The sequence below is a fragment of the Bacillus rossius genome, chromosome 6 (genome assembly GCF_032445375.1).
Source record: "Bacillus rossius redtenbacheri isolate Brsri chromosome 6, Brsri_v3, whole genome shotgun sequence".
Lineage (NCBI taxonomy): Eukaryota > Metazoa > Arthropoda > Insecta > Phasmatodea > Bacillidae > Bacillus > Bacillus rossius.
The window spans coordinates 65,016,490-65,029,381 of NC_086334.1; the positions used below are offsets into that span (position 1 = coordinate 65,016,490).

Below are 12,892 nucleotides of genomic sequence, written 5' to 3' on the forward strand. Positions count from 1 at the left end.
GAACATGAGAAAATTCCCTGTCGGAATAAAAATTGATAAGTTACGAGTCGCACGAAATATCGTGCGGCTGAGGTGGGGTCGGCGCCGAGCAAGTTAAAGGATTTTAAAAGACTTACACTATTGCTGATATGTAGATGAAGCGCGAAAGTTGATGGCCCGACGTTCGCGGAGCGCCCGACCCCTTCAAGCTCCTGACGGTAACTGAGCGCGAGACCGCCCTGCGGCCTCGCGCCTAACCACGTGGAACGCGGGAAAACCGACCCGGCCAGTTTTGGACTTAAAGACAAGTTACACAATATATGCTTATAAGACAATTAGACATAATTTCCCTTACATGAATCTTCTTTAAAATTGTTATTAATTTAGTTGTTTTAATGTGACAGAATTTTTATACAATTAATTAGGCGCATAGCCACACCCGGCCGGGCGCTGACGTCGCTTTAGTGTTCGTCGCGGCGCACTTTCCTACACTCGGCGGACATCACGCCCGGGCGTGTTCGGCGCACTTAAGAGTAAGTGTTGTTGTGGCATAACGACCTGTGCGAACCAGAGGGAGCACCGGCGGTCGGCGTCAAATGCCCCCCCTCCAACGAGGCCGTTATGCTCAACAACACCACTCCTCACACGCCCGGAAGTGGTGCACCGGGTCGTCGCACTAAGCACTAACCTGGTGTGTCTGGCGGCGTCGTGGTGTGTGCGTGGGCCGCACCTGTTGCCATGGGGGCGACCGAGGTGGGCGGCGGCGGCGTCGTGGTGCCTTTGTGGGCCGCACCTGTCGCCATGGGGGCAGCCGAGGTGGGCGGCGGCGCCGTCGTGGTGCCGTCAGCGGCATGTGTGGCGGGTGGGGGCACACACCCAGTGGCGGGCGGAAGCGCGGCGCTTTCAACGGCGGGCCTGACCTGCGTAGGTGTCGCGCCCACAGTAGCGTGCGTGGTGGTGCAAGTGGCGCGCTCCCTGGGACGTGCGCGGCGGGCGGAAGTGGCACGCCCCCTGTGACGTGCGCGGCGGGCGGAAGTGGCACGCCCCCTGCGATGTGCGCGGCTGGCGTGAGTGGCACGCCCTTGATGACGTGCGTGACTGGCACGGCCTTGGTGATGTGCGTGACTGGCGTGGGTGGCACGCCCTTGTTGACATGCGTGGGTGGCACGCCCTTGTTGACGTGCGTGACTGGCGTGGGTGGCACGGCCTTGGTGAAGTGCATGGGTGGCACGTCCTTGGTGACGTGCATGACTGGCGTGGGTGGCACGCCCTTGTTGACGTGCGTGACTGGCGTGGGTGGCACGCCCTTGTTGACGTGTGTGACTGGCGTGGGTGGCACGCCCTTGTTGACGTGCGTGATTGGCGTGGATGACACAGCCTTGGTGATGTGCGTGGGTGGCACGCCCTTGTTGATGTGCGTGACTGGCGTGGGTGGCACGGCCTTGGTGAAGTGTGTGGGTGGCACGTCCTTGGTGACGTGCGTGACTGGCGTGAGTGGCAAGCCCGTGGTGTCGTGCGTGGCGTACGTGAGTGGCACGCCCTTGGTGACGTGCGTGAGTGGCACGCCCTTGGTGACGTGCGTGAGGTGGCGTCGGGCCGACTGTGGATGACTCGGCAGGTGGCTGATCCCCCGGAGAGTGCCGCAAAATCGTCGTTTTGCGCCACCGCCCTGTGCCAGCCACTTTCTCAGCGACCGTGGGCGGCGCCATCGGAGTGGTTCCTCTGGGTGATCCTCTGTCATTGTCGCCTCAGTGGTCGTTGTCGCCTCAGTGTTCGTTTTGCCCTCTGGCGGATGTGTCATCACGGCCGGTTTGCACTGTGTCAATTCCCCGTTAGCCTTCACGGCAGTTGGGGGCGGCGGGGTCGGGGGCGGCGTGTTGATCATAGCATGGTGCGTATCTGCCTCGGCGGCCTGTTGGCTGGCAGGGAAGTGCGGCGATGTTGCCAGGTTGAGACGCAGCGCCGCACCAGTAGCGTTCTCGGCAGGCGGTGGCGGCGGCGTAATGTTCATAGCATGGTTTTTGTCGGCTTCGGCGGCCTGTTGGCCGGCTAGGAAGTGCGGCGATGTTGCCAGGTTGAGACGCAGCGCCGCACCAGTAGCGTTCTCGGCAGGCGGTGGCGGCGGCGTCGGCGGCGGCGTGATGTACATAGCATGGTTTTTGTCGGCTTCGGCGGCCTGTTGGCCGGCTGGGAAGTGCGGCGATGTTGCCAGGTTGAGACGCAGCGCCGCACCAGTAGCGTTCTCGGCAGGTGGTGGCGGCGGCGGCGTCGGTTGCAGTGGCATCGGTAGTATTCTCGTCTCAGGCAGAGACATTGTGAGAAGCGTGTCGGCATCCGCACAGTGTGACCACTCGGCTTTCGTGGTCGTCTGCCCCCCAGGAGTTGTGGATGTGTGAACTACCGGGGCCGGAGTCGTGGCGATTGCGGCCCTGCCTGTACACTGCTTCTTTCGGCAATGTTCACACCTCAATCCAAACATCTCCGCCTCTTCTCGAGCGATCAGATGTAAACACTCATTGTGTCATAAACTCCCGCGCGTCCAGCAGAACCACCCGTCAGATGTCCCGCCGGGGCATGATGGCATACAGCACATCGTCATGCCATACGTCCGGTACTCGTAACAAAATCCGCATTCATAATTTGAGTAGTGATAGCAACTCTCCCCTGGATCTGGGAAGTCCGCTTCGGCCCAGGACTCATATGCTTCCTGGAAGTCGTTCATGTTGATAACGACGTGCGGCCTCTTCCACACTGTCGCGGCAGACTGTCCGGACGACGGATCAGGACGTCGATGACAGGGCGCGAGCAGGTAGGGAGGACTGCCTCCCCTCACCCCCGAGTCGGTGTCCCGTGCTCGCACGCCTCCTTTCCCGCGGATGCCCGGTGATGCGTGCGCGGCTGTGCGCGGCTGTGCCTGTGACGTCACTCTGCGCCGAGCAGCTGTCCCTCGGTTGCGGCGCGCCGTTCCCGCGGTACCGAGTCGTAACCGATCGCGGTGAGATGCCGTGTAACCGATCCCGGCCGTATCTCGCGGTGTCGACATTATCGCGTCGCGGCGAAACCAATCCACTTGTCTCCCGTCGCTATCTCGCCGCACCGTCTCCCGTCGCTATCTCGCGGCGCCATATCCCGTGACCTGGCGCGCCGGCTTCCGCTGCCGCCTTGGCGTGAGACTCGCGTTGGAGTTATGAAATAAAATTTAAAATTTCTAAAATACAAATGTTCCTTAATGAATAGTCCCGAAATGATAAAAATGTCACAAAAACTGAATGCCACTTGCCGGCCTTAAACTCACTCGATCTGAATTAATTTTGATGTAGGTACTTCAAAGTTTGAAAACGTTCAAAAGTTCGTTTTTCGAAAGCCACACTAGTTGCGCGCCAAATGTAGCCATCCCCGCTGCCTGTTTAAGTTTTTAATTAAATATTAGCGTTTGAAAGGATCTCGGGGGTTTTAACGGGGGTTCGGCCTCGTGACTGCAGGCAGGAGCGCGTCGTGGTTCGGAAATTACCTGGGCTGTTCAGGCCACCCAGGACGCCTGGTAAATGAATGGTAAACGAGTTACAGGACACTGCACTTTATTCAATATTGATACACTTATTCGTCCCGATACTGGCCGCGTCCGTTGTCGAATCGCTGTGACACGCGTATCTCTGAACGTAATGGCGCGCGCGACCAAGATAGATTGCAAAGTAATATCGACAAGCTGAAACGGTGGATTCTCGTCCCTATGAAAGGTTTGGCAGATAGTCACGGAACTGGTGTTGCCACAACTTAGGCTGACATGTAAATACGTAGAGAAGTTCCTATGTTCAGGATTGTTTGCAGTCTAGCCTGCGACGAAATATTAATGTCTCAAAAATTACGTGGATACACCAGCTGGAGACGTACACGCAAAAGTCTCTTGGAAATGAAAGTTATTTAGTTAAAACACACGTTACAAATTACACGTTTAGAATGATGATAATTAAAAGGCGACAGTTAGTCAGTAGCATTCAACACTCGTTACAAAAAGCCTATGGTAATAACGATTAACTGGCTATGAAGCCGAAAACTGCGTAACACTATACGCTGTCCTTAAACTGGACATGATATTACGTAGAACATGAGAAAATTCCCTGTCGGGATAAAAATTGATAAGTTACGAGTCGCACGAAATATCGTGCGGCTGAGGTGGGGTCGGCGCCGAGCAAGTTAAAGGATTTTAAAAGACTTACACTATTGCTGATATGTAGATGAAGCGCGAAAGTTGATGGCCCGACGTTCGCGGAGCGCCCGACCCCTTCGAGCTCCTGACGGTAACTGAGCGCGAGACCGCCCTGCGGCCTCGCGCCTAACCACGTGGAACGTGGGAAAACCGACCCGGCCAGTTTTGGACTTAAAGACAAGTTACACAATATATGCTAATAAGACAATTAGACATAATTTCCCTTAAATGAATCTTCTTTAAAAAAGTTATTAATTTAGTTTTTTTAATTTGACAGAATATTTATACAATTAATTAGGCGCATTGCCACACCCGGCCGGGCGCTGACGTCGCTTTGGTGTTCGTCGCGGCGCACTTTCTTACACTCGGCGGACATCACGCCCGGGTGTGTTCGGCGCACTTAAGAGTAAGTGTTGTGGCATAACGACCTGTGCGAACCAGAGGGAGCACCGGCGGTCGGCGTCAGTATTATCTTGAAAAACAAATTCGAATTTGCAGCAAAAATCATGTACTGTAGTAAATAATTATGTTAATTCATATTACCACAAAGTATCTTGTCAGGTATTTCTAATGACCATTTTTGTCCTTGTAAAATATGTGTAAATAACATATTATAATACAAAATAAAGTAGCGTAGTATTATTTTGTATATAATTTGCTAAACTATGATTTGTGGTGATCAACTTGTACTATTTTAGCTATTTAATTTTCTTATTAAAACTTGTTTATGTGATTTGGCATAGTTTCTCATTACTTTCATAAACCAAGTCAGTTTTCGTAAGCTGTCAAATGCTGAATTGTATTATTTAGATAAATTCAGTGCCATTTCGATTTAAGTTATTGTAAATTTAATTTTATTTATCTTTAAAAATATTTAAATGTCTGTCAACTGTATATTGATTACTTAGATTCTAAAATAGCTTAAACAGCACAAATTTACATCTTAAAAACAACATTTTCCCTGGGGAGGACCCCCGGACCACCCGCTTTAAAGGTGGGAACAGTGAATAACACACACCCCACCAACGTGAAACTGTGCCCTCTCCTTTTATGATTTCTAAATTCGCGCCTGATTATATTCATGCAGCATTCTGGCTTTTCTACTTTCCCATTGAAATTTTGTCCCATAAAATGGTCGGAAAACACCAATGTAGCAGAAAGAGCAACGATAATTGTGCCTTTTCTAGAAAAGTATGTAGTAGAAGTAACCAAAAAAAAAGTTCCACATCGTAACAGTTTCTAAGTCGTGTCAAACTACTGAAAGATAAGTTTTTACTTTCCGAGCTAACTTTTTTCCATTCATTGGCTTCCACAGTAGAGCCTTTCCTGACCGACTTTCAGTCTGATGCACCAATGGAACCACTGTTGTTCGAGGCACTAAACTCACTGGTGATAAATATCATGACAAAATTTGTCAAATCTGAGAAGCTGGACTCTTCTAGCAAGGTCACGGGTATTATTCTTTCTGATAAAAATAATTTACTGGGAGCAAAGCATGTTGATATTGTTTATGCAACTCGTGATTCTCTGCGTAAAATCAAAAGTGCATCTGAACTGGAAATTCTGCAGTTTAAAAATTATTGTAGGAATTGCTTGAAAAAGTTTTGTGAGAAAATGCTGGAACGCTCGCCTCTTAAATACTCTCTGGCTGAGGGAATCTCCTGTCTCGATCCAGATGTTGTAGTGCGACCAACTCTGCGAAACAAACGTCTAAAGCAGACTAAAAATCTTGGTGTAAAACAACTGGATTTCAGGAACCAAAGCTGACAGAGTTGAGTCAGTTCAGGGTTTTGTGTGATGCAGAAGATGTGAAGGACACCATGAAGACATTTGTAAGAAAAGAGAATAAATTGGATAGTTTATGGATGAAACTTGTAGCTTCTCAACCATATTGTGATGAGCTTGTATCCTTTCTTAAATTGGTCCTCATCTGGTCACATGGAAATGCAAATCTAGAGAGAGTTTTCTCAATTAATCGCGAGTGCTTAGTGGAAAACCTCAGAGAAGAATCACTTGTAGCCCAGAGACATGTTTGTGATGGGGTAACAGCAGCAGGCGGAGTCAACGCCTTTATATCCAATATTTCTAAGGAAGTCATTCATGCTGCTCGAAACTCTCATGTTCGTTATAAGGAAGCAACATCTAAAATGAAGGCTCAAAAAGAAGCCAATAATGATGCCGAAATTAAAAACAAATAACTGCAATGGCTGTTAAAGATCTTGCTGTTAAAAAACAAAAATTCTTAGAAGAAGCAAAAAAGGAAGCTTCACTTATTGATGCAGAAATTGAGTTTCTTAAAAATACTTAGTTAGGTTTTAACAATTATTTTAATCAAAAGTTTTATTTTATGTTTGTATACTGAAGTGAATAAGGATAGTGTTATGACTGATAAGTTTTCTGTTTGGAAATTTATACAAAATTATAAATTAGTTTTGAAGATCTATTTACATTAGAGGATGATTTGATGTTAGTAATTGACACTAACTTTCACAGACACAAGCTTATTTATTTTGCCCTTGTTGATAAAGTCCATCAAATGTTCAACGATTTTGGAATGCAGGTACCTACATAATCTTTAAAATCATTGCTTCCTCGAGTATGCAGGGCAAGGAACTGCAGCAAACTAAAGGTTGTCCTGGGCTAGCGAGCCGGTATTTGTAGTATAAACTATGGTCGAGGGGGTAGTGGGATGGCTGCGAGAAACAATATTGGAGGGGGGAGGTTAAGTTAATATATTCTTTAGAAAAAAGTGGTGATCAGTCTGCCAGCTGTCACCACAGGGGAAGGGATGCTCTCTCCAAACTCGAACAAAGGATTTAATGGCATTAGTGCGTTTTTTTATTAAAATTTAATTAATTTTTTATTAATTTTAAATTCCCCCCCATCAAAATCGGACAATAATTACGGATTTAGAAGGTGGTTGCCGTAATGAAAAGTGCCACAAAGGGAGTGGGGAGTTCGATGATGTAAAACAAAATGGCGAAAAAACTAAATGGTGTATCCGAAGTCGCCATCGGGGTCAAGGTTAAGATCAAGGTTTTTCCAAGATTGTAGTTGTGATGTCAGAGGTCAAAGGTCATTGACCGCCTCCATGTTCCACACACTGACTCCAGTGCCAGTATGCCCATTTATATACTACTCCCAGACAGGGGCTGCGTATGTTATTATTAGCTGTAAGAATGCTCTGTAGAGCAGTAAGCCATTTTTAAATGTGCCGCCACATCGCCTACCCATTATTGTGTATAATGAGCTCATTCTGCCTTGAGATTGTGCTCGCTTTGTGTCAATATGATGATGCCAAAGCAATTTCCTGTCCATGTGGACGCCTAGGTATTTTACCATGTTTTTGTAGGAAATTTGCTCATCAGATTTATTTGCCGCCTGTGATCTGGGGTTGGAGATTTCTGACTTGTTTGTGTTTACTTAATTGTGCCAAGTTGTACACCATTGCTGAAAGCCAGTTAGTGCAACTTGTAATCTATTTGTGGCTAGCTGAAGAGTGTGGGACTTGCTACACAGCACCATGTCTGCTTAGCAGCCTAGCTGCACTATTCAATGTGCGGGGCGCGACGTGTCTCTTGCATACATGTTGAAGAGGTGAGGGCCCAAGATACTGCCTTGTGTCACTTCTGCTCTAACTTGTTTTTAGATATGTTGCTCCTTCAGTTTACACTCGAGAGAGAGAGAGAGAGAGAGAGAGAGAGAGAGAGCGAGAGAGAGAGAGCGAGAGAGAGAGAGAGAGCGAGAGAGAGAGAGAGAGAGAGAGGAGAGAGAGAGAGAGAGGAGAGAGAGAGAGAGGAGAGAGAGAGAGAGAGAGAGAGAGAGAGAGGAGAGGAGAGAGAGAGAGAGAGAGAGAGAGGAGAGAGAGAGAGAGAGAGAGCGAGAGAGAGAGAGCGAGAGAGAGAGAGAGAGAGCGAGAGAGAGAGAGAGAGAGAGAGAGAGAGAGAGAGAGAGAGAGAGAGAGATGTTACAGAAATTGACCAAGAGGGAGAGAGCGAGCCTGCATATGCTTCTCAAGGCCAACTCATGTCTCGGCGACGCGTAGCGATGCTCTGAACTTCCAGCACACAGGCCTTCGTACAGACGACACTAGGTTCGCTAGTGTACTGTTTACAGGCGGCGATAAAGAACAGTAGGATGCGCGATTAGTCAAGCTGAGCGTGTTGAGTCGCTTCGAAAGTAGGTATTTGAGGACTGGAACTAGGCTGTTGTGTACTCTGAGATAGTGGCCCCAGGAATGTCTTAATATACCGGCAGAAGTGCCATGTGAAGTGTTGCAACGACTTGTTATTGTTTGCGAGCCGCAGCTGTGACGTTTGGAACTTGGATGTATCTTAGACGTTATCTCAAGTTCGCTTACGAACCTGTTGCAGAATTATTTAAACGAAACAGTACTAGTCCCATCTTTGAATGTTCACGGGTCTCCTGTAAATAGCTGCACCTATGGCTTACTATTCCAGGTGAGTGCAAATATTACCGATCACAGAAAAACTTTATAAAAATATCATAAAATAACGTGTGATGTTATAACTGAGTTTAAACCACATTACTAAGCTGCTACTATTCATTTTTACCACGTTCTTATTAACTCGCTTTCTTGTGTGTGTGTGTCTGTTCGATAAAAATTTTGCAATCTATTTTGTAGTAACTTCCCGATGAGCTAGAGACTTGAAACTTTAAACATATCTCAGATCTGGATGGCAATGCAGTACGTATTAACTCTTGGCAAAATTCCACACACACAAAGACTAAAAAGCAGAAAATAATCATTTCAATATATATTTTTATATAACACGTTCTTAAAAGGGACTAAAATGTATAAAATAATTTCTCCTAGCCCCACACTGATTTATAACCCCTAACAGATTCCTAACCCCATACAGATTGTCCTGAAAATTTTTTATTGTGAAGTTTTAATGCCTATAAAAATACTTGTAAGATTTAATACGAAAAACATGGGGTGCATACAATATATGACAGTAAAGAGTGTAGGGAGTACATGTTGAGAAAACTCATACTCATAATCTGGAGTGCAATAAAAATGTTAGTGACTTAAGTGAACTATGCATCAACTATCTATTGAATGCGCCCCAATTTTTCTTTTAAATATGCATTACGGGTATTTTCATAGGTATTAAAAATTAAAAATCACAAATTTTCAGGACAAACTGTAGGCCTATTGTTAAAGAATTTTTGAATGGGGTTATAAATCTGCATGTGACCAGGAGCAATAATTTTTACACTTTTCAGTCCGTTTTAAAAACGTGGTACCCATATAATTTTTTTAAAAATTATGTTTTTCTTTTTCTTTTTGATGCTATTTTGCCTACATAATTACTTGAACGTTGCACGTGCAATTCAAATAAGCTACCAGCTATTAACCTGCGGGTTCACTCGCGCAATTTCAGGGCATTGCTTATACTTCACGTACTTCGCCATGAAAAAAAGTATGTGATTAATTCCAAACATTTATACAAAAAATATACGCAAAATTGTCAGGTAAATAAAATAGATAGTTAATAAAATAAATTGAGTGATATTTTAACAAGTTTTTATCTGTAAGACTTATACATTTTTAGTGCATATAAACTAAGGTTGCTTGCCACCATCACGTACAGATATCAGCACGAAGCAGACGGAAATTTTAAATAATTATAAACGGGTCCGATGAAAGCGAGGTGTTAGAGGATTTATTTTGTCTTAATTAAGTAATAACTCCTTTATATTCCATGAGGTAGCAAAAGAATTAAGATTATGCCATTACACTCAAACTTTCATTTTAATTGTAGATATACTTAAAATAATTAAACTTTATTACAGATATCTACATTAATTAAGATTTTTAAAACAAGCGCACCTCTATTTTAAATGTAGAGTACAGGTATCAAATTTATTTTCGAATGTATTAGTTGATTCTAAGCTATACTTAGTACCTATTACTTAAAATTTTCAAAAATTTCGCCCTTCTTTTCTTTATCAAAGGAATGGCTATGTAAAAATTCAGAACTACAGATTTAGTAAATATGGCAGTATTCGTTAACCAAATAAAACCAAACTCATCCCGTTCTTTTTTACAACAGATGTGAAATCCAAAATATTTTTAATGAACTTAAATTTATATAGAAATAAAATTTATAGTGTCATTACTAATTTGAAGGATCCATAATTTTTTTAACAACTTAGTTTGTATATGTTTTTTTATGTAAGTTCGGGCACAACATACTTGTTTATGAACCGATTTTAAAGACTTTTTTTGTGTTGGGTTAAATATAGCTCCAAAGTGGTCCCATTTTAATGTCATTGTTTTTGGACCTTTTATTTCGAAGTTACACGAAGGAGTTTCTCAAAATAAGTTTTATGACAATCCCAAAATAAGATAGTTACGGTACCTTACTAAGGTCAAGGACGTGCTGGAATGGACTGGACTTGTACTACGAAGGTTAACGACAAACAGCACGAATGTTCAGATTGTTATTATGGATATGTCCATAAACAGCATAAATACGATGAATTGATTTACTATGTGTAAATTATGCAATTTTTAATCTATGTTATAAGTAAAAAGGATAATTTGTTACATATTGTCAAATACAGGACGAAGTTACATACTTCGCAATCGTATCATTTCTGAGATTCTGACAATGCTCTTTCATAGTGTGGCTTAATCAATAGTTTGATTCTAAATCAGACAATGCTGTTACTTCCAAGGTTGTCACAAGACTGAGAGCTACATAGAACTGGCCTTTAGCGAAATTGTTCTTTCCTATATCTATAACAGCTTTATCAAGTGTAGAGCCCTGTAACATGTGCACATTGACTGCCCAGCTTAGAGTCAAAGGTAACATTTGGTGCTAGACGTGTCCATGTCCTTAGTTGCCTGAAGTTGCACAACAAGAGTGATCCCAACCAAGCAATCTTCATCTTTCATTATGCTTCCAATCGTATCCACCGTCAAATTTAATTAAGACACATTCAGGTACTTCGTCTTCTTCGATTGGTTCTCTCCGAAGAGCAGGACACTTTAATTACTTGACAAACCCTATTGCTACATTTACAAGCTGGTCTGAGACCGATATATTTCACCTTATCATGACCCGGAATTCTTCAGCTAACTTCAGAGTTTATAATAAACCTCCGCAGTTATTTACATCTTTTGGAACAACAAAGTTTCGTGGCGTCCTTCCATAAATGGCTTTTTCATGAGACTCATCTACAGCTTTTATAATGTAGACTCTACATGTTTTCGCATTTTCTGCTATCATGGTATCGTTGTAAGCATCCTCTTATTTCACAATAGGATAGATTCGAACTGCAACTCCGTTAGAAACCCCCTTTTAAAGATATTCTGCGACGTTCACATAGCAGTGGCGTCTAATTGGTAGTTAATTTACCAACTCGCAAATTAATCAACAGATCGTTGAATTCACTATAGTTACTTTGCGCATATTTATTGTCAGCTCGCAAAATGAAAAATATACCAAAACTTAACTTCTGTTGCAAAACAATATGTTCTTTAAATGAGTTTTGATTTAATGCAGTTATTTTTGGACACACTCCAGTGCAGTTTTGCACTGTTTGTCATTGAAAAATTACACAAATCCAAAATAATTAAAATTATGAAGACAAAAAATTCACGTAAAACAAGACTGAATCAGCTGATGTCGGATAAACGGAACCAATGATGAAACTAAGCAAGTATAATGAACAACACAACGACGACAGCACGGACAAAAAATTGTTCAACATATAAATAATATTATATATAATATAATAATATTAATAATATAATATAAAACGGAATAATAAAACGACAAATATGCATGGATGGAATTCGCACCCTACCACATGGATATGTTGATGATGAATAATTAAATTTTTGTTTTCTGTAAATGGTTGTTTTGTCGTACATATTTTCAGTTGATGTTTATATTTTTCATTTTTTGTAGAGTTTTTTTTTTGTCGAATATAGTTTCCGATATTTTTGTTTACAGTTTCAATTTTGTTGTATATAGTTTTCGTTTAGTTGAACATACTTCCATTTTTGTATACAGTTTTCTTTCTTGATATTTTTTGGTTGGGACGTGAATTACACAAAATATGACCTTATATAAAATAAAGAAGTTTTTAACCCGCATATTGCTTATTATTTTAATATATAAACTGCATTCCTCAAGGTAAACATATTTAATTGATCTCGGAGAAAAGTGAAATGAAAATACATACAATAAAATATCTACTTCCCTGCAGCTTTTAAATACGAATATGCAATCATGGTCTTTCTTAGAAGAGCGAAAGTTACATGAACGCAAAAATTTATAATATCTGCTTCCATGCATCTTTTAAATACGAATATGTAAACAAGATCATGCTTAAAAGATAAATAAAATATGAATTGTGATTGATAACACTGAAAGATTTTTGGTCCTGAACGGTGTGATGACTATGATGGTGTAAGTAAATAAATTTTTTGATAAATTGTTATTAAGTATCGTTACTTTAAAATAAATATAAATATTGAATCTGCAATGACGAGATGAATAATTTGATTTATGATAACATATGATTATATACATATAAATATTATGTATTATTATATCTTTAAGACTCTGACTTTAATTAAAAAAAACTAAAAAACACGCTTTTATAGAAAATACAACTTAAAAATAGAAAATAAATTTGAATTAAGAATAGTGTAAATAATAAAAA

General features: G+C 42.5%; 2 protein-coding genes across 3 annotated transcripts in view; one reads left to right on the top strand and one right to left on the bottom strand.

Annotated features, from left to right (window-relative positions):
• Positions 1–662: 662 nt before the first annotated feature.
• On the bottom strand, positions 663–1,864 carry LOC134533457 (ESX-1 secretion-associated protein EspK-like). Its single transcript, XM_063370982.1, has 2 exons — positions 1,022–1,864; positions 663–899 (listed from the first exon to the last, which is right to left on the bottom strand). Exons 1-2 carry the CDS (start codon positions 1,862–1,864, stop codon positions 663–665), a joined length of 1,080 nt encoding a protein of 359 aa, XP_063227052.1.
• Positions 1,865–8,240: 6,376 nt separating this feature from the next.
• Positions 8,241–12,892, top strand: part of LOC134533270 (medium-chain acyl-CoA ligase ACSF2, mitochondrial-like) — a 206,844-nt gene continuing 202,192 nt past the window's right edge. The window contains exon 1 of one of the 2 annotated variants that reach the window (XM_063370713.1): positions 8,241–8,646. In XM_063370713.1, the coding sequence (XP_063226783.1) occupies positions 8,630–8,646 (17 nt within the window). In that variant the 5' untranslated portion in view covers positions 8,241–8,629. The remainder of the gene's footprint in view (positions 8,647–12,892) is intronic. The other variant, XM_063370714.1, reaches the window with a different exon arrangement.